Source organism: Mobula hypostoma, chromosome 3 (assembly GCF_963921235.1).
Source record: "Mobula hypostoma chromosome 3, sMobHyp1.1, whole genome shotgun sequence".
In the NCBI taxonomy this organism is placed as follows: domain Eukaryota; kingdom Metazoa; phylum Chordata; class Chondrichthyes; order Myliobatiformes; family Myliobatidae; genus Mobula; species Mobula hypostoma.
The window spans coordinates 94,187,236-94,209,883 of record NC_086099.1 but is presented as its reverse complement, the minus strand read 5'-3'; the positions used below and the strand labels follow the sequence as shown (position 1 = coordinate 94,209,883).

The 22,648-nt window shown below is 42.0% G+C and overlaps 1 protein-coding gene across 2 annotated transcripts in view; it reads left to right on the top strand.

The window, feature by feature from the left end:
• The window catches only part of LOC134344139 (stearoyl-CoA desaturase 5-like), a 101,113-nt gene extending 93,780 nt beyond the window's left edge, over positions 1-7,333 (top strand). For both annotated transcript variants that reach the window (XM_063043451.1, XM_063043452.1), the window contains one exon: positions 2,017-7,333. In XM_063043451.1, coding sequence (XP_062899521.1) covers positions 2,017-2,088 — 72 coding nt within the window. In that variant the 3' untranslated portion in view covers positions 2,089-7,333. The remainder of the gene's footprint in view (positions 1-2,016) is intronic.
• Positions 7,334-22,648: the final 15,315 nt, after the last annotated feature.

Below are 22,648 nucleotides of genomic sequence, written 5' to 3'. Positions count from 1 at the left end.
GCTATTCTCACTTAATTTACCCACGTTGGAGGTCATCCAGAACTATCTACTCCCTTGTCCGAAGTCCCATTGATCCATCCCACACCTTCTTACTGATCCATATGTTCTCCTAGTTAATCAGCATTCTTGTACTTGATTCAAACCCTCCATTGACTCCCTGTGCACATTGTTTCCTCCATGTTGAGACACTGGCAAATCTCAAATTTTCATTTGACCCACATTCTTGATTTTAATTCTTCCACCACTAATATGAGTGTCTTCAGCTGTCAAACTACTCTGGAATTCCCATCCTAAATTGCTTTCTGTCTTTTTTTTTCCTTTAAGACATTCTTTAAAACATATCCTTTCACCATTTGCCCTCATGTGATTGTCAAATCTTGTTAGATAATGCATCTATGGAGTGCTTTGGGACTTTTCCCTGTGTTAAGGGTGCTACATTCTTGATGTCCTGTATCCATTACAGTTTACTTGTGTCAGTAGCTTCTAATGTAGATGCATTTGGATGATAATGTGAGATGTTTTTCTAGGTGGCTGCAGTGTTACAATACAAAAAAAAGTTGTTCCTCGTATTTTAAAATAGCAAATTGTAATCTATTCTGAAAAGCCAAACTGGGCAACGTGGCCTAATCAAACAAAGGATTCCACCCCACCAGCCTCTGGGTCCAACATATAATTCTCCGTAACCTCTGCCACCTCCAACGGGATCCCACCACCAAGCACATCTTTCCCTCCCCCCCTTCTGCTCTCCGCAGCGATCGCTCCCTACGTGACTCCCTTGTCCATTCGTCCCCTCCATCCCTTCCCACTGATCTCCCTCCTGGCGCTTATCCTTGTAAGTGGAACAAGTGCTACACATGCCCTTACACTTCCTCCCTTACCACCATTCAGGGCCCCAAACAGTCCTTCCAGGTGAGGCAACACTTCACCTGTGAGTCGGCTAGGGTGATATACTGTGTCCGGTGCTCCCAATGTGGCCTTCTATATATTAGCGAGACCTGACGCAGGCTGGGAGATCGTTTTGCTGAACACCTACGCTCTGTCCGCCAGAGGAAGCAGGATCTCCCTGTGGCCACACATTTTAATTCCACATCCCATTCCCATTCTGATATGTCTATCCACGGCCTCCTCTACTGTAAAGATGAAGCCACACTCAGGTTGGAGGAACAACACCTTATATTCCGTCTGGGTAGCCTCCAACCTGATGGCATGAACACTGACTTCTCAAACTTCCGTTAATGCCGCTCCTCCCCTTCACACCTCATCCCTTATTTATTTAATCTCTCTCTCTCTCTCTCTCTCTCTCTCTCTCTCTCTCTCTCTCTCTCTCTCTCTCTCTCTCTCTCTCTCTCTCTCTCTCTCTCTCTCTCTCTCTCTCTCTCTCTCTCTCGTTCTCTCTCTCTTTCTTTCTTTTCTCCCTCTGTCCCTCTCACTACAACTCCTTGCCTGCTCTCCACCCTCCGGGCCCCCTTCTCTCTCTCTCCCCAGGCTTCCCATCCCATGATCCTCTCCCTTCTCCAGTCTGGTATCCTTTTTGCCAATCAACTTTCCAGCTCTTAGATCCACCCCTCCCCTCCTGTCTTCTCCTGTCATTTCGGATCTCCCCCTCTCCCTCCTACTTTCAAATCTCTTACTATCTCTTCTTTCAGTTAGTCCTGACGAAGGGTCCCGGCCTGAAACGTCAACTGTACCTCTTCCTCTAGATGCTGCCTGGCCTGCTGCGTTCCACCAGCATTTTGTGTGTGTTGCTTGAATTTTCAGCGACTGCAGATTTCCTTGTGTCTGCAATAATTGCAGAAATTCTGCCTGATAAATATGTTGGGTGGACAGGTTGATGGTGGAGAGGAGTACTGGCTATGAAGGTACTGGTAGGTGAAGGGAATAGGGAATAATAAAACAACATAAAACAGGATATCCAGTCAGATACTGTATCAGCCCTTGTTGCATGTTACAGCACTGAAAGTGGTTATGGAGAATATTTTGGATTAATAATAAACTTGCTGTATTTCCTACCTACAGGGGAAGGATTCCACAACTATCACCATACATTTCCATTTGACTACTCAACAAGTGAGTTTGGATTTCGGCTGAACCTGACAACGTGCTTTATTGATTTCATGTGTTGGCTTGGCCTGGCAAGTGATCGAAAAAGAGCCACAAAGCAAATGATTGAAGCACGCAAAATGAGGACTGGAGATGGAAGTGCTTGAAAAGAAACGGTCTCAAGTTCCAAGCAGAGTTTTCATATATTTAAATTTGTTGTTACTTTGACTTGGATATATAGTCATTGCATTCCAAGCTTCTGACAATGATGCATTTTGCTTTATGGCCTTTTCACTTTGTTTCTAAATTTAATTTGAGTCCTTGAGTAAGTGTGTTGACTATATTCTACTGACTGCAAAAAGCCCTGTTTAATCTGCCATCAGTGGTTTAATGTAATAAGTGACAGCAGATATCCCTTGTTTAAAGGGTACACTGTACATCTTGCATTGACCTCAGGAGATTAGGGTTAAATTGTCAGTGTAATAGATCGGGCTTGTGAAATTATCCCCACTCTGGCAAGCTGAATTAATGTTCTTGCAATAAAATAAATGTTTGGGCTTGAAATGATTAAATTTGCAAGATGTCCATGTTGGTGGTGTTGATATTTTGTATTTTACTTTATTCAAATCAATGTGACCTTTGTAATAGAAAGTAGTTGTTCAGGAGAAAATGAGCGGTTTTGGTACTTTGCTGTCCAAGTGTAAGTGATTAAGAATTTTTATTTAATTTCAAGCAAGTTTTATTTAATTCTAGTTTGGTGATGAATTGGAAAACTGTGATTTTTAGATAATGTGTGATAAGGAGAAACAAAGGTAAAAATATTTTTCTATATGGTTCATCAGATGTGGCAGATATTGTGTTTTAGGAAGATATTAATAGCTATTAATCTTTTTGAGACCAAATCATGTAACAAGTGTATGTTTTACATTTAAAATTTTTGCATGAGGGTGTGGGTTTTCCGTGAAGAATTAGGTCTTGTGTCTGTACAGACAAATGAATCAGGATCAGCAGGAAATTGCTTTGCTCATTGGTAAGGAGTTAACACAGAATTGACAAACTACAAGATACAAGAAACATCCCAAAACTTTCAGATAATGTTTTAAAAACTTTTGTGACTTAAAATTTAACCTTTTGACTCCTCTATCAGTTGTTGCATGTGCATTAGATTTTAAAAGTTAAAAATCAAAACAGTTACAACTCCCAAGAGCATCACCCAACTGCCTGTGCTGGGTGGTGTTTTCAGAAACACTGCAGAGATGGTTTTAAAAGGGGTGATAAACCCACACACAACAAAAGAGATTTAATTAATGCAAATTATAACTAAACTTTTGCCTCTAATATTTAAGCTGTTGAAAGGAAATTGCAATGGTTTTGTTATCAGTGAGCTAGATGCTGCTCAGACTGTGAAAGAGAGTTGAGGAGATTACTGAGAAGAGGGAAGATGAGGTGCAAGCAGGAGATGCATGTATAGTAATATAAACCAAGTACTGTCATAATGCTTTATAATAGCTTGGCAAAGATCCATTTGTCCGTGGTGACTGTAAAGCATTGTAGTATTTAACCAAGTATAAAGACTATGACAAGATCCTATGATGGATGTAATGCACCATATCTATTAAGATTGAGTTCATTCAAATAGATACACTTATTTAATCCACTCATCTTTTATATCGTGACAGAACTACACCTGGGTAATCAGCAGTTCCTTCTTCGACTTAAATTGTCTTAGTACTGAGTTAGGTGATCCATCTACTATTCTTTTGTGTTTTACTCATGATAAATCAGCATACTACACCAAGTTTTTTCTCTTGCATCTGAATAAACCAAAGTCTGACCGTGTCATTATGAATGGATTTGAACACAGTTTGGTAAATTAAGGTGAAGTTAGTATACTGTACTGAAATTGAAAACAGAAAGGTCATCAACTTTAAAGAGTAAATACTAATGAAATCCATTTTAAAAGCTTAATTTGTATGTCAAGCAACTCTGATCACAGCTTTTAAGAGGCAAAACTATAATGATTAACCAAAGCTGTGTGTATGTTAGCACCAGTAAATAATAAAATTATGTTGCCTGCTTCTCACAAGAGACCAAATGTCTTTCAAAGGGAATATTGGGAATGAATTTGCTGAGCATATAATGCAGGCATTGCTTTCACTTGTGGGTTCAATTGTGACTTTAACCTAGAATGTGGGAAAGCAATATTTTGAGACAACTAGACACCTTATTGCTTGTCCTGTAATTGCTCTATGCCCTGTATAGAGCAGGTTTAAATTCTAAGTTTTCTGGCAGAACCAAGTTGAACTTGGTGCTCATCTATTAGAAAGGAGGAAATTGGCTTAGGGTTCCCACTTGGAATTGTTATTCTGTAAGTCCTGTTAAAGTACGAGTACATGGAATGGTTGATGCTCTCATGGTCAAATTACCCGCTGGGTTTATTGACAAGGTAATCACACATAAATTTTTCAGCAGCATATTCTGGAAATTCCTTTAATGCTTTTTCAAACAGTGACATTTCAGCTTTGGGACATTTCTTTAGCACTGGTTCAGTCCTCTGCTCTGGGCATGGTGATGGATGTCTGGAAGACTGATAATGTGATAGCATTGGTTTTAAAGGAGAAATAGATGGTCTGAGCATGAAGAGGAATTTCTTTAGCCAGAGGTTGATGAATCTATGGAATTCATTGCCACAGATGGCTTTGGAGACCAAGTCACTGGGTATATTTAAAATGGACATTGATAGGTTCTTGATTAGTAAGGGTGTGAAAGGTTACAGAAAGAAGACAGGAGAGTTGGGTTGAGGGGGATGATGAATCAGCCATGATGGAATGGTGGAGCAGATTCAGTGGGCCAAATGGCCTAATTCTTCTCCAGGGTCTTGTGGTCTAGCAAATTCAAGGGAATCATTGTCAAATTATTGGAAAATACCAATATAATTCAGATTAGGAATGTATAGATTAATAAAGGACAGCTAGTATAGAGGAGTTGGGTTATGTTTGAAGAACTGAATGATAATTTATGAAGATGTGATAAGGAGGGTCAATGAAGGTAGAACATTTGAATGTAGTCTACATAGATTTTTAGTAAGTCATTTGCCAAAGTCCTGTGTGGCAAGTTGTTAGGAAATTGAGAGCTTATGATATCTGGTGGGAAAGTGAAAGTTAGGTTAAAACATTTTGTCCATAGGAAAACAGTGTGCCGTGCATTTCTGCGGAGCTCTGTACAATTTTCTTGCTTAGTTTTTTGGGATAATACATTAATAATTGCTGATTGAAAGATAAAAATTATGATTTAACATTTGCAATTGATGCTAAGGTTGGCTAAGGTTGTGATTGACGGTGAGGAAGACAGCTCAAGGCTGTAGTTGGTTGACTTGGGGCATATATTGTGCATGTTACCAGCTGATGCATGGAATATAAAAGTAGAGGTTATATCAGAATTGTATAAAACTCTAGTTAGGCTCTGGCAGCATGGTATTGTCTGTAGTTATTTACCAGATTACAGAATTATAGTTGAGAAGTTCCTCACTTTGGAATAAAGTCAGGAGAGATCTGTGGGAGATGTACAAAGTTATGAGATACCTAAACAAGGATGAATAAGAAGGATTTGTTTTGCTTGGCAGTGTGCTGTACAAGAGGACATAGATTCCCTGGGGCAACATAGTAGTGTAGTGTTTAGCATAATGCTATTACAACACCAGTGATTGGGGTTTAATTCCACTGCTGACTAAGGAGTTTGTACATTCTCTACATCACTGTGTGTATTTCTTCTGGGTGCCTCAGTTTCCTCCCACATTGCCAAAGGCACACTGATTAGCAGGTTTGGTCACGTGTTTAACTGGGCAGTGTGGACTCGGGCCAGAAGGGCCTGTTACCATGCTGTATATCTAGATAAAAATAACCATGTGGTCAAAGAATTGGGGGCGGGGGGAGAGAATGTTGGAAAATGTCATTCCAGGCAAATTAGCGGGTGTGGAACTTGCTGCCTACAAGGTGGTGGAAGCACACTTCTTACACCCCCTGCCCCCCCCATCACCACTGTTAGAAGTTTCCTGGAAGAGCACTTGAAGCATGACCTGATGGGCAGTGGATCATTGCTGGCCAAGGTAGAAATGGTAGATTGAATGGCCATCTCTGTAAATTCCTGTAACTTGTGACTTGCTTCCCATGTTTTTTTGACAGTCCACAATCTTTGGCTATCCTCAGAACATAGGGTATACTTCTGACATTGGTGTGTGTGACAATGAATTGTAGAAAGATTTTTAAAATGTAATTTTCAAATATATTTCTTTAAAACTAACTTTGGCAACTGATGCTGAATTGTACATACATTCTAAGAAAGGTAGATACTATAATCAGTCTTGAAATATTTAATGAACTGTGAATATATTTGAACTTTGGTTTTATTTTGCTATAACTAAGAGGTTATTGGCCTCAAGTAATGTGCCACATTCATTTTGGAAAAGAATCCCTTGTGGACACATTCCTGGGACCTCGATCCAACCCTAGATTACAGCAGCCTGTTCGTAATAGTGCATGTTTGCACAATTCTGTAAGAAGATACTAACCAGCTTTAAACTTGTGTGCTCTTAATGTTAGATCTTGACAAAAGCTAGGGATTATTGGTTATTAATATTTTCAATCCATCAACCACCAAACAAACATTTGACCAAATAACAAGAAAGGTGAAGATGAATGAAATCAAATGTCATATAACTAGAATTGATATGACTCCCTAAAGCACGATTCTGCTCAGTCTTTTGGAATATGTATACACTAATATTATTCCAAGCAGGTGTCAGGTTTGATTTAGTTAAGATGTAGTAGTGTTTATCATTTGATTCCCACAAAAAAACCCATAAAATTTGACAAGTGTGAGGGTTGTATTATATTTTAGACTGTTTAAAACTATTTTGTAAAAGAAAACTATACTAAACTCAATTAAAATCAAAAATGCTGCCCAACTAGTGTTTTATAGCATTTTATCAAATTATCTGTCCCACATCCAACTTCTGCATAGTGTTGTATATCTCATCTGAACCAAATCCTAAAGGGTTACCTCACTGGAAATGGCCTGGGCAAGGACCTAGTAAAATATGAACCAGCTACTTACATAATCACAGAATACTGGGTCTAGAATTTGTGTATTTATTTATTGCCATAATCATAGGATTATAAAACTCGGGAGAGAATAGTGGACTTTTGAGGCCATTTCTGTGATGGAAGTTTAGAATTCTGTTCTATGAATACAGAAATTAAAAGTGAAGGGGGGGGGGGAATGGCCAGAAGTAAAACTGATATTAACTCTTAACCCATCCATTGAAGCAAATATTGTTTGCATATTATAGAGTTTAATGCTTTCTCATTAAATTAATTGTAGAATTCAAAACAATTTAAAATAAATGCTGCTAAGTTTGCCTTGTCTATGTTTGTGTAGTTTGTAATTGTGTCAACTTACTTTCTATCTGTTGCAATAAAGAGGCTTGCTTTACTTAAAACATTCTTGCATTGAGTCTTGGAAATGGTGACTATATCTAGTTTGATTCCACTAGTACCTTTTGTTTAATTTGCAATTCTTCACTTCAGATTTGAACATTGTGCATTGATATCTGACTATGAAGACAGCAAAATCAGGTTGATGTCCTCTCACATTAATCATTTAGCGTAGTGGAAATTATTACTGATTTTTCTGCTCTACTAAGGAGGCTAATCCAAAATTTAGGATTTTAGTAAAGCATTTGACAAGGTCTCTCATGGGAGGCTCACCCAGAAGATTAATTGCATAGGATCCATGGTGATGAGTTGGCCATTTGGATTCAGAACTGGCTTGCCCACAGAAGACAATGGTGACAGATAAGAGGTTCTGTGGAAGAGATCAAGAATCCTGGATGGTCTGTTGCCTCCCTGGTACCAAGGTCTGCGCTATCTTGGATCGAGTTCTCGGTATTCTTAAGAGGGAGAGTGAGCAGCTGGATGTTGTGGTCCATGTAGGGACCAATGACGTGGATAGGAAGAGTGAGGAGGTCCTGAAAGGTGAGTTTAGGGAGTTCGGTGCCAAGTTAAAGGACAGGACCTCCAGGATAGCAATCTCAGGATTGCTACCAGTACCATGTGCAGGCAGGATTAGAAATGGTATAAGATAGTGCAGATCAACACGTGGCTGAAGACATGGTGCGGGAGGGAGGGCGGGCTTCAGATTTATAGATAGTTGGGCAGTTTTCCAGGGAAGGTGGGACCTATTCCGGCGGGACGGTTTACATCCGAACTGGAGGGGGACAAATATTCTTGCAGGTAGGTTTGCTAGAGAGGCTCCAGTGGATTTACAAACCCCATTTCCAGAAAAGTTGGGATATTTTCCAAAATGCAATAAAAACAAAAATCAGTGATATGTTCATTCACATGAACCTTTATTTAACTGACAAAAGTACAAAGAAAAGATCTCGGCTGAAACGTCGACTGTACCTCTTCCTAGAGATGCTGCCTGGCCTGCTGCATTCACCAGCAACTTTGATGTGTGTTGCAAGAAAAGATTTTCAATAGTTTTACTGACCAACTTAATTGTATTTTGTAAACATACACAAATTTAGAATTTGATGGCTGCAACACGCTCAACAAAAGTTGGGACAGAGGCATGTTTACCATTGTGTTACATCACCTTTCCTTTTAATAACACTTTTTAATCGTTTTAGAACTGAGGATACTAATTGTAGTACATTTGCAATTGGAAATTTTGTCCATTCTTGCTTGATATAAGACCTCAGCTGCTCAGCAGTCCGTGGTCTCCGTTGTCTGATTCTCCTCTTCAGGATATGCCATACATCTTCAATAGGAGATAGATCTGGACTGGCAGCAGGCCAGTCAAGCACACGCACTCTTTGTCTACAAAGCCACGCTGTTGTAGCCCGTGCAGAATGTGGTCTGACATTGTCCTGCTGAAATAAGCATGGACGTCCCAGGAAGAGACGTCGCCTTGATGGCAACATATGTCTCTCTAAAATCCTAATATACGCCTCAGAGTCAATGGTACCTTCACATACATGCAACTCACCCATGCCTTGGGCACTGATGCACCCCCATACCATCACAGATGCTGGCCCTTGCACCTCTCGCTGATAACAATCTGGATGGTCGTTTTCATCTTTGACACGGAGAACTCGAAGCCCGCTTTTTCCGAAAACTGGCTGAAATGTGGACTCATCTGACCACAGCACACAGTTCCACAGTCTTTCGGTCCATCTGAGATGAGCTTGGGCCCAGAGAACTCACCGGTGTTTCTGCATAGAATTGATGTATGGCTTCCTCCTTGCGTAATACAGTTTCAAGTTGCATTTCTGGATGCAGCAACAGACTGTGTTGAGTGACAATGGTTTTCCGAAGTACTCCCGATGCTACTTTTATACCCAGTCATGATACCTCACCTGCTACCAATTAGCTTGCTTAATGTGGAGTCTTCCAAACCGGTGTTACTTGAATATTCTGTGCACTTTTCAATCTTATTTTAACTCTGTCCCAACTTTTGTTGAGTGTGTTGCAGCCATCAAATTCTAAATTTGTGTATATTTACAAAATACAATTAAGTTGGTCAGTAAAACTATTGAAAATCTTTTCTTTGTACTTTTGTCAGTTAAATAAAGGTTCACGTGAATTAACATATCACAGATTTTTGTTTTTATTGCATTTTGGAAAATATCCCAACTTTTCTGGAAATGGGGTTTGTAAAATAGATACAAGGGGGGAGGAGAAACAAAGTGTAGGAACAGATGTAGGGGAGAAGGAAGAAGAAGAAAATAATAAAGTTGTTTGCATGGTTAGTGATAAACAGAGAGTAAGAGGTGGAAAATTTCTTAAATACACTTATTTTAATGCTAGGAGCATTATAAGAAAGGTCGATGAGCTTAAAGCATGGATTGATACCTGGAAGTATGGTGTGGTAGCTATTAGTGAAACATGGTTGGAGGAGGGGTGTGATTGGCAACTAAATATTCCCGGATTTAATTGCTCCAGGTGTGATAGAATCGGAGGGACAAGAAGGGGGAGGTGTTGCTTTACTTGTCAGAGAAAATATTACAGTGGTGCTTTGGCAGGATAGATTAGAGGGCTCATCTAGGTAGGCTATTTGGGTGGAATTGAGGAATGGGAAACGTGTAACACTTACGGGGGTGTATTATAGACCATCAAATGGGGAGCAAGAATTGGAGGAGCAAATTTGTAAGGAGAAAGCAGATATTTGTAGTAAGCACAAGGTTGTGATTGTGGGAGATTTTAATTTTCCACACATAGACTGGGAAGCCCATACTGTAAAAGGACTACATGGTTTGGAGTTTGTAAAACGTGTGCAGGATAGTTTTTTGCAGCAATACATAGAGGTACCAACTAGAGAAGGGGCAGTGTTGGATCTCCTGTTAGGGAATGAGATAGGTCAGGTGATGGAGGTTTGTGTTGGGGAGCGCTTCGGGTCCAGTGATCACAGTTTCAATATAATTATGGAAAAGGATAGGTTTGGACCCAGGGTTGAGATTTTTGATTGGAGAAAGGCTAATTTTGAGGAGGTGCAAAAGGATTTAGAAGGTGTGGATTGGGACAATTTGTTTTATGGGAAGGATGTAATAGAGAAATGGAGGTCATTTAAAGGTGAAATTCTGAGGGTATAGAATCTTTATGTTCCTGTTAGATTGAAAGGAAAGGTTAAAAGTTTGAGAGAGCCATGGTTTTCAAGGAATATTGGAAACTTGGTTCGGAAAAAGAGAGATATCTACAGTAAATATAGGCAGCATGGAGTAACTGAGGTGCTTGAGGAATATAAAGAATGTAAAGAATCTTAAGAAAGAAATTAGAAAAGCCAAAAGAAGATATGAGGTTGCTTTGGCAAGTAAGGTGAAAATAAATCCCAAGGGTTTCTACAGTTATATTAATAGCAAAAGGATAGTGAGGGATAAAATTGGTCCCTTAGAGAATCAGAGTGGACAGCTATGTGTGGAGTCAAAAGAGACGGGGGAGATTCTGAACAATTTCTTTTCTTCGGTATTCACTAAGGAGAAGGATATTGAATTGTGTAAGATAAGGGAAACAGGTAGGGAAGTTATGGAAACTATGATGATTAAAGAAGAGGAAGTACTGGCGCTTTTAAGGAATATATAAAGTAAAAGCGGATAAGTCTCCGGGTCCTGACAGGATATTCCCTAGGACCTTGAGGGAAGTTAGTGTGGAAATAGGGGCTCTGACAGAAATATTTCAAATGTCATTAGAAACGGGGATGGTGCCGGAGGATTGGCATATTGCTCATGTTGTTCCGTTGTTTAAAAAGGGTTCTAAGAGTAAACCTAGCAATTATCAGCCTGTGAGTTTGACGTCAGTGGTGGGTAAATTGATGGGAAGTATTCTTAGAGATGGTATATATAATTATCTGGATAGACAGGGTCTGATTAGGAATAGTCAATATGGATTTGTTTGTGGAAGGCCATGTTTGACAAATCTTATTGAATTTTTTGAAGAGGTTATTAGGAAAGTTGATGAGGGTAAAGCGGTGGATGTTGTCTATATGGACTTCAGTAAGGCCTTTGACAAGGTTCCACACGGAAGGTTGGTTAGGAAGGTTCAATCGTTAGGTATTAATATTGAAGTAGTAAAATGGATTCGGCAGTGGCTGGGTGGGAGACGCCAGAGAGGAGTGGTGGATAACTGTTTGTCAGATTGGAGGCCGGTGACTAGTGGTGTGCCTCGGGGATCTGTACTGGGTCCAATATTGTTTGTCATATACATTAATGATCTGGATGACAGGGTGGTAAATTGGATGAGTAAGTATGCAGATGATACTAAGATAGGTGGAGCTGTGGATAATGAAGTAGGTTTTCAAAGCTTGCAGAGAGATTTAGGCCAGTTAGAAGAGTGGGCTGAAAGATGGCAGATGGAGTTTAATGCTGATAAATGTGAGGTGCTACATTTTGGTAGGACTAATCAAAATAGGACATACATGGTAAATGGTAGGGCATTGAAGAATGCAGTAGAACAGAGGGATCTAGGAATAATGGTGCATAGTTCCCTGAAGGTGGAATCTCATGTGAATAGGGTGGTGAAGAAGAAAGCTTTCGGTACGCTGGCCTTTATAAATCAGAGCACTGAGTATAGGAGTTGGGATGTAATGCTGAAATTGTACAAGGCATTGGTGAGGCCAAATTTGGAGTATTGTGTACACTTTTGGTCACCAAATTATAGGAAAGATGTTAACAAAATAGAGAGAGTACAGAGAAGATTTACTAGAATGTTACCTGGGTTTCATCACCTAAGTTACAGAGAAAGGTTGAACAAGTTGGGTCTTTATTCTTTGGAACGTAGAAGGTAGTGTGCGGAGTTGATAGAGGTATTTAAAATTATGAGGGGGATAGATAGAGTTGACGTGGATAGGCTTTTTCCATTGAGAGTAGGGGAGATTCAAACAAGAGGACATGAGTTGAGAGTTAAAGGGCAAGAGTTTAGGGGTAACATGAAGGGGAACTTCTTTACTCAGAGAGTGGTAGCTGCGTGGAACAAGCTTCCAGCAGAAGTGGTTGAGGCAGGTTCGATGTTGTCGTCTAAAGTTAAATTGGACAGCTATATGGACAGGAAAGGAATGGAGGGTTATGGGCTGAGTGCAGGTCGGTGAGACTAGGTGAGAGTAAGAGTTCGACATGGACTAGAAGGGCCGAGCTGTCCTGTTTCCGTGCTGTAATTGTTATGTGGTTATAAGACAGAGGATAGTAATTAAAGGGACTTATTCTGTCTGGAGGTCTGTGATTTGTGGTGTTCCAAAGGGATCTGTACTGGGAATTCTGATGTTTATGATGTATATACAATGCCTATAAAAATAGTATTCACCACCCCCCCAGGAAGTTTGCATGGTTTATTGTTTTATAAAGCTGAATCACAGTGGATTTAATCTGGCTTTTTTGACACTGATCAACGGGAAAGAGTCTTTTATGTCAAAGTGAAAACGTGGTTATATCTCTACAAAGTGATCTAAATTAATAATAAATATAAAACACAAAATAATTGATTGCATAAGTATTCACCCCCTTCAAGTCACAATTTAGTAGATGCACTTTTGGCAGCAATTACAACCTTGAGTCTGTGTGGATGGGTTTGTATCAGCTTTGCACATCTGGACACTGCAATGTTTCTCCATTCTTCTTTACAAAACTGCTCAAGCTCTGTCAGATTGCATGGGGATCATGAGTGAACAGCCCTTTTCAAGTCCAGCTACAAATTCTCAATTGGATTGAGGTCTGGACTCTAACTTGGCCTCTCCCAGACATTATCTTTGTTGTTTTTAAGCCATTCCTGTGTAGCTTTGGCTTTATGCTTGGGGTCATTGTCTTGCTGGAAAACAAATCTTCCAAGTCGCAGTTCCTTGAAGACTGCATCATGTTTTTCTCCAGGATTTCCCTGTCATTTGCTGCATTCATTTTACCCTCTACCTTCACAAGCCTTCCAAGGCCTGCTGCAGTGAAACATCCTCACAGCATGATGCAGCCACCACCATGCTTCACTGTAGGGTTGGTGTGTTTTTGATGATGTGCAGTGCTTTGGCTTATGCCAAACATAGCATTTAGTCTGATGACCAAAAAGCTCAATTTTGATTTCAACAGACTGCAGAACTACCTTCCAGCTGACTTCAGAGTCTCCCACATACCTCCGGCAAACTCTGGCTGAGATTTCAGGAGTTTTTTCAACAGTAGCTTTCTCTTTGCCAGTCTCCCATAAAGCTGTGATCGGTGAAGCACCCGGGCAGCAGTTGTTGTATGCACGATCTTTCACATCTCAGACACTGAAGCTTGTAACTCCTCCAGAGATGACACAGGTCTCTTGGTGGCCTCCCTCACTAGTCCACTTCTTGCATGGTCACTCAGTTTTTGAGGACAGCCTGCTCTAGGCAGATTTACAGCTGTGCCATATTCCTTCCATTTCTTGATGATTGACTTAACTGTACTCCAAGGGATATTCAGTGATTTTGGAAATTTTCTTGCATCCATCTCCTGACTTGTGCTTTTCAATAACCTTTTTGCAGAGTTGCATGGAGTATTCTTTTGTCTTCATGGTGTAGTTTTTGCCGGAATACTGACAGCAGTTAGACCTACCAGATACAAATGTACTTTTACTACAATCAATTGAAACACCTACATGCAGGTCTCCAAAAACAGATCTCCATTTAATTACTCTTACTCACTCTTCCTTTAGTTAGTCCTGAAGAAAGGTCTCAGCCTGAAACATCGACTGTACCTCTTCCTAGAGATGCTGCCTGGCCTGCTGTGTTCACCAGCAACTTTGATGTGTGTTGCTTGAATTTCCAGCATCTGCAGAATTCCTGTTGTTTGCTGTTGTCTCCATTTAATTAATTATGTGACTTCTAAAACCTATTGACTGCAACAGTGATGATTTGGTGTGTCGTATTAAAGGTGGGGGGGGGGTGAATATATATGCAATCACTTATTTTGTGATTTATATTTGCCATTAATTTAGGTCACTTTGTAGAGATTTGTTTTCACTTTGACACTAACAAGTTTTTTTCTGCTCATCAGTGTCAAAAAAGCCAAATTAAATCCACTGTGAAACATAGAAAACCTACAGCACAATACAGGCCCTTCAACCCACAAAGCTGTGCCAAACATGTCCTTACCTTAGAAATTACCTAGGCGACCCATAGCCCTCTATTTTTCTAAGCTCCATGTACTTGTCCAGGAGTCTCTTAAAAGACCCTATCGTATCTGCCTCCACCACCACCGCTGGCAGCCTATTCTACGCACTCACCACTCTCTGCATAAAAAACTTACCCCTGACATCTCTGTACCTACTTCCAAGCACCTTAAAACTGTGCCCTCTCGTGTTAGCCATTTCAGCCCTGGGAAAAAGCCTCCGACTATCCACACAACCAATGCCTCTCATCAATCTTATACACCTCTATCAGGTCACCTCTCATTCTCCATCGCACCAAGGAAAAAAGGCTGAGTTCACGCAACCTATTCTCATAAGGCATGCTCCCTAATCCAGGCAACATCCTTGTAAATCTCCTCTGCACCCTTTCTATGGTTTCCACATTCTTCCTATAGTGAGGTGACCAGAACTGAGCACAATACTCCAAGTGGGGTCTGACCAGGGTCCGATATAGCTGCAACATTACCTCTCGGCTGCTAAACTCAATCCCATGGTTGATGAAGGCCAATGCACCATATGCTTTCTTGACCACAGAGTCAACCTGCATAGCAGCTTTGAATGTCCTATGAACTCCAAGATCCCTCTGATCCTCCACACTGCCAAGAGTCTTACCATTAATACTATATTTTGTCATCATATTTGACCTGCCAAAATGAACCACCTCACACTTACCTGGGCTGAACTCCATCTGCCACCTCTCAGCCCAGTTTTGCATTCTATCAATGTCCCGCTGTAACCTCTGACAGCCCTCTGCACTATCCACACCTCCAACCTTTGTGTCATCAGCAAATTTACAAACCCATCCCTCCACTTCCTCATCCAGGTCATTTATAAAAATCACGAAGAGTAGGGGTCCCAGAATAGATCCCTGAGGCACACCACTGGTGACCAACTTCCATGCAGAATATGACCCGTCTACAACCACTCTTTGCCTTCTGTGTGCAAGCCATTTCTGGATCCACAAAGTAATGTCCCCTTGGATCCCATCCTCCTTACTTTTTTAATAAGCCCTGCACAGGGTACCTTGTCAAATGCCTTGAAGAAATCCATACACACTACATCTACTGCTCTACCATCATCTATGTGTTTAGTCACATCCTCAAAAAATTCAATCAGGCTGGTAATGCACGACCTGCCTTTGACAAAGCCATGCTGACTATTCCTAATCATATTATGCCTCTCAGGATCTTCTCCATCAACTTACCAACCATTGAAGTAAGACTCACTGGTCTATAATTTCCTGGGCTATCTCTATTCCCTTTCTTGAATAATGGAACAACATCCGCAACTACCCAATCCTCTGGAACCTCTCCCGTCCCCATTGATGATGTAAAGATTATCGCCAGAGGCTCAGCAATCTCCTTCCTCACCTCCCACAGTAGCCTGGGGTACATCTCAACCAGTCCCGGTGACTCATCCAACTTGATGCTTTCCGAAAGCTCCAGCACATCCTCTTTCTTAATATCTACATGCTCAAGCTTTTCAGTCCTCTGCAAGTCATTCCTTGCCAAGATCCTTTTCCATAGTGAATACTGAAGCAAGGTACTCATTAAGTACCTCTGCTATTTCCTCTGGTTCCATACACACTTTTCCACTGTCACACTTGATTGGTCCTATTCTCTTGCTCCTTCACCTCTTGCTCTTCACATACTTGTAGAATGCCTTGTCTACCAAGGCCTTCTCATGGCCCCTTCTGGCTCTCCTAATTTCATTCTTAAACTCCTTCCTGATGGCCTTATAATCTTCCAGATTTCTATCATTACCTAATTTTTTGAACCTTTTGTAAGCTTTTCTTCTTTACTAGACTTACAAACAGCCTTTGTACACCATGGTTCCTGTACCCTACCATCCTTTCTCTATCTCATTGGAACATACCTGTGCAGAACTCCACGCAAATATCCCCTGAACATTTGCTACAATTCTTCCATACATTTCCCTGAGAACATCTGTTCCCAATTTATGCTTCCAAGTTCTTGCCTGATAGCCTCATATTTCCCCTTACTCCAATTAAATGCTTTCCTAACTTGTCTGTTGCTAACCCTCTCCAATGCTATGGTGAAGGAGATTGAATTGTGATCACTATCTCCAAAATTCTCTCCCACTGAGAGATCTGACACCTGACCAGGTTCATTTCCCAATACCAGATCAAGTACAGCCTCTCCTCTTGTAGGCTTTTCTATATATTGTGTCAAGAAACCTTCTTGAACACACCTAACAAACTCCACCCTATCTAAACCCCTCACTGTCGGGACATGCCAATTGATATTTGGGAAATTAAAATCTCCCACCTCAAGAACCCTGTTGTTATTACACCTTTCCAGAATCTGTCTCCCTATCTGCTCCTGATGTCCTTGTTACCATTGGGTGGTCTATAAAAAACACTCAGTAGAATTATTGATCCCTTCCTGTTCCTAAATTCCACCCACAGAGACTCCGTAGACAATCCCTCCATGTCTTAGAACATATAGAACATGGAATAGTACAGCACAGTACAGGCTCTTCAGCCCACAATGTTGTGCCGAGCCTCAGACCCTGCCTCTCATATAACCCCCCACCTTAAATTCCTCCATATACCTGTCTGGTCTCTTAAATTTCACTAGTTTATCTGCCTCCACCACTGACTCAGGCAATGCATTCCACACACCAACCACTCTCTGAGTAAAAAACCTTCCTCTAATATCCCCCTTGAACTTCCCACCCCTTACCTTAAAGCCATGCCCTCTTGTACTAAGCAGTGGTGCCCTGGGGAAGAGATGCTAGCTATCCACTATATCTACTCCTCTTAAAATCTTGTATACCTCTATCATGTCTCCTCTCTTCCTCCTTCTCTCCAAAGAGTAAAGCCCTAGTTCCCTTAATCTCTGATCATAACCCGTACTCTCTAAACCAGGCCACATCCTAGTAAATCTCCTCTGTACCCTTTCCAATGCTTCCACATCCTTCCCATAGTGAGACGACCAGAACTGGACACAGTACTCCAAGTGTGGCCTAACCAGAGTTTTATAGAGCTGCATCCATTTCTGCAGCCGTGACACTATTTTCTGATCAATAGTGCCATGCCCCCACCTCTTTTGCCTCCCTCCCTGTTCTTTCTGAAACATCTAAAGCCTGGCACTAGAAGTAACCATTCCTGCCCCCGAGCCATCCAAGTCTCTGTAATGGCCACAACATCATAGCTCCAAGTACTGATCTGCGCTCTAAGCTCATCCACTTTGTTCATAACACTTCTTGCATTAAAATAGACACATCCCAAACCATCGGTCTGAGTGCGTCCCTCCTCTATAACCTGTCTACTCTCCCTCTCGCACTGTCTCCAGACTTTCTCTATTTGTGAGCCAACCACCTCTTCCTTCGTCACTTCAGTTCGGTTCCAACCCTCCAGCAATCCTAGTTTAAACTCTTCCCAATAGTCCTAGCAAACTCCCTGCCAGGATATTGGTCCCCCCTGGGATTCAAGTGCAACCCATCCTTTTTGTCCAGGTCACACCTGCCCCAAAAGGGGTCCCAATGATCCAGAATTCTGCATCCCTGCCCCTGCTCCAATCCCTTAGCCACACATTTATCCTCCACCTCACTCTATTCTTATACTCACTGTCATGTGGCACAGGCAGTAATCCAGAGATTACTACCTTTGAGGTCTTGCTTCTCAGCTTCTTTCCTAACTCCTTGTAGTCTGTTTTCAGGAACTCCTCCCTTTTCCTATCTATGTCATTGATACCAATATGTACCATGACCTCTGGCTGTTCTCCTTCCTACTTCAGGATATCGTGGATGTGATCAGAAACATCGCGGACCCTGGCACCTGGGAGGCAAACTACCACCCATGTTTCTTACCTATGTCCACTGAATTGCCTGTCTGACCCCCTAACTATAGAGTCCCCTATCACTGCTGCCATCCTCTTCCTTTCTCTACCCTTCTGAACCACAGGGCCAGACTCTGTGCCAGTGGGGCGGCCACTGTTGCTTCCCCCAGGTAGGCCATCCCCCGCAACAGTACTCAAACAGGAGTACTTATTGTTAAGGGGACAGCCACAGGGGTACACTCTAGCTTCTGACTCCTGTCCTTCCCTCTCCTGACTGTTACTCACTTATTTGTCTTCCGAGGCCCTGGTGTGACTACCTGCCTATAGCTCCTCTCTATCACCTCCTCACTTTCCCTGATCAGACAAAGGTCATCGAGCTGCATCTCCAGTTCTCTAACCCTGTCCCTAAAGAGCTGCAGCTCGACGCACCTGGCACAGATGTGGCCGTCTGGGAGGCTGGGAGTCTCGCAGATTTCCCACATCTGACACTGAGCACAGGACACCGGCCTCACACACACATACTTCCTGTCTGTAACCTATCTCACCTTGACCTGTTATCACTGAAGCCCATTGAGCCAAAGCCTTCCTACTCTGTCTCCCTCTGCTCTTTCACTCGCTCTATAAAGCGGTCTTCTTTTTAAACTCTTCTCGCCATTCTCACTGGCTGACGTCCATGCACTTGCGCAGTCATGCCCTGATCAAACTGCTGAAGAAGTGATTCAATGTTGTAAAACAATAAAACATGAAAACTTCCAAGGAGGGTGAATACTTTTTATAGGCACTGTAAATGAGCTGGAAGAAAATGTAGCTGGGTGGGTTAGTGAATGTGAGGAATGTGGAAGGACATGTAAACATAGAAAGATAGAAAATAGGTGCAGGAGTAGGCCATTCAGCCCTTCGAGCCTGCACCGCCATTTATTATGATCATGGCTGATCATCCAACTCAGAACCCTGCACCAGCCTTCCCTCCATCCCCCCGTGATCCCCTTAGCCACAAGGGCCATATCTAACTCCCTCTTAAATATAGCCAATAAACTGGCCTCAACTGTTTCCTGTGGCAGAGAATTCCACAGATTCACCACTCTCTGTGTGAAGAAGTTTTTCCTAATCTCAGTCCTAAAAACATAGAAACATAGAAAATAGGTGCAGGAGTAGGCCAATTAGCCCTTCGAGCCTGCACCGCCATTTATTATGATCATGGCTGATCATCCAACTCAGAACCCCGCCCCAGCCTTCCCTCCATACCCCCTGATCCCCGTAGCCACAAGGGCCATATCTAACTCCCTCTTAAATATAGCCAATGAACTGGCCTCAACTGTTCCCTGTGGCAGAGAATTCCACACATTCACCACTCTCTGTGTGAAGAAGTTTTTCCTAATCTCGGTCCTAAAAGGCTTCCCCTTTATCCTCAAACTGTGACCCCTTGTTCTGGACTTCCCCAACATTGGGAACAATCTTCCTGCATCTAGCCTGTCCAATCCCTTTAGGATTTTATACGTTTCAATCAGATCCCCCCTCAATCTTCTAAATTCCAACGAGTACAAGCCCAGTTCATCCAGTCTTTCTTCATATGAAAGTCCTGCCATCCCAGGAATCAATCTGGTGAACCTTCTTTGTACTCCCTCTATGGCAAGGATGTCTTTCCTCAGATTAGGGGACCAAAACTGCACACAATACTCCAGGTGTGGTTTCACCAAGGCCTTGTACAACTGCAGTAGTACCTCCCTGCTCCTGTACTCGAATCCTCTCGCTATAAATGCCAGCATACCATTCGCCTTTTTCACCGCCTGCTGTACCTGCATGCCCACTTTCAATGACTGGTGTATAATGACACCCAGGTCTCGTTGCACCTCTCCTTTTCCTAATCGGCCACCATTCAGATAATAATCTGTTTTCCTATTTTTGCCACCAAAGTAGATAACTTCACATTTATCCACATTAAATTGCATCTGCCATGAATTTTCCAACTCACCCAACCTATCCAAGTCACTCTGCATCCTCTTAGCATCCTCCTCACAGCTAACACTGCCACCCAGCTTCGTGTCATCCGCAAACTTGGAGATGCTGCATTTAATTCCCTCATCCAAGTCATTAATATATATTGTAAACAACTGGGGTCCCAGCACTGAGCCTTGCGGTACCCCACTAGTCACTGCCTGCCATGCTGAAAAGGTCCCATTTATTCCCACTCTTTGCTTCTTGTCTGCTAACCAATTCTCCATCCACATCAATACCTTACCCCCAATACCGTGTGCTTTAAGTTTGCACACTAATCTCCTGTGTGGGACCTTGTCAAAAGCCTTTTGAAAATCCAAATATACCACATCCACTGGTTCTCCCCTATCCACTGTACTAGTTACATCCTCAAAAATTCTATGAGATTCGTCAGACATGATTTTCCTTTCACAAATCCATGCTGACTTTGTCCAATGATTTCACCGCTTTCTAAATGTGCTGTTATCACATCTTTGATAACTGACTCCAGCAGTTTCCCCACCACCGACGTTAGGCTAACCGGTCTATAATTCCCCGGTTTCTCTCTCCCTCCTTTTTTAAAAAGTGGTAGGCATCTGAATGCAGAATAAGGCTCCATATCCTTCCACGTCTCACATTGATGTGCCTATTCAAACAGCTTTTGCCTCTACCATCACACCAGACAATACATACAAGGCACCCACCATTCTCTAAAAAGACTTGCTCCTCACATCTCTTTTGAAATTACTCCCTCTCACCTTAAATGCATGCCCTTTCATAGTAGACATTTCAACCCTTGGAAAAAGATACTGTCTCTCCGCTCTATCTATGCCTCTCATAATCTTATAAACCTCTATCAGATTTTCTCTCAGCCTCTGCCACTTCAGAGAAAACAACCCAAGTCCTGACGAAGGGTCTCGGCCTGAAACATCGACTGCGCCTCTTCCTACAGATGCTGCTTGGCCTGCTGCGTTCACCAGCAACTTTGATGTATGTTGCTTGAATTTCCAGCATCTGCAGAATTCCTGTTGTTCAAGTTTGTTTAACCTCTCAATATAGCAGATGCCCTCTAATCCAGGAAACATCCTAGTAAACCTCTTCTGCATCTTCTCCAAAGCTTCAATATCTTTCCCAAAATGGAGCAACCGGAAATGCATACAAAATTCCAGACGTGGGCTAGCTAGAGTTTTATAAGGCTGTGACACCCAGTAACTTCCTGACTTTTGAACTCAGTGTCTCAACTAGCAAAGGCAAACATGCCATATGCTGCCTGAACCACATTATCAACCTGTGTAGCTATTTTCAGGGAGCTATGAACTTGGACCTGGACATTGTGTAGGCAAGAGAGATTAGTTAGCTATTTGATTACTAATTTAATTAGTTCAGCACAACACTGTGGGCCAAAGTTCATGTTCCTGTGCTGTGCTGTTCTACTTTCTGACTCAAATTGAAACAGCAAATTCAACACTGGATGGAATACTAAACCCAGAACTTCACCATTTTAGTAGATTTACATTTATGGAATACTGATACCTAAACCAACAAATAAAGAAGGGTGGGTTTCACACACAAGTAGATGTGAAAGGAGTTGGGGATAACCTAGAAATAATGATTTATACCAGAGCTAATAGCAGAAGGAGAAATGGAGTTCAGTCCTGCTTAAAAAATACCAAAAATTAGAGTAGTTGTTTAAGCAGCAAAGTCTCAAAAAATACTACTGACTACCTGGCTCTAATCTCATGCAGTAAAAACAGATTTAAGTACCTAAATTGTTATACCTGCACAGCTGGGCTTGAATTATTTCCTGTCCTTTGGATGAGTGCCATTGAGGGGAGTGAATGGCTGTAATTGTACTTCCACTTCTCTCTCAGTACTTTCTTTAGCCATTATTGTGGTTAGGGGTATATGGGGTGTCAGGGAGGGGTAGCACCTCTGGTGGGGGAACATGTCGTGTCCTTTTCAGGGCGGTTAATCCACCTTTGGTCCTGACCTGGCACTCAGCTCTCACCTGTGGCTCCCCGTAGCTGTTTGCATGCGACAGCGGCCACACCCCGGGCAATGGCTTCGACAAGCTGGCTAAACCAGGTGAGGGTAGCTGACGGGTCTCAAACCCTCAGTGTGATAGGGAGTTGTCTATCCCAGCATGTG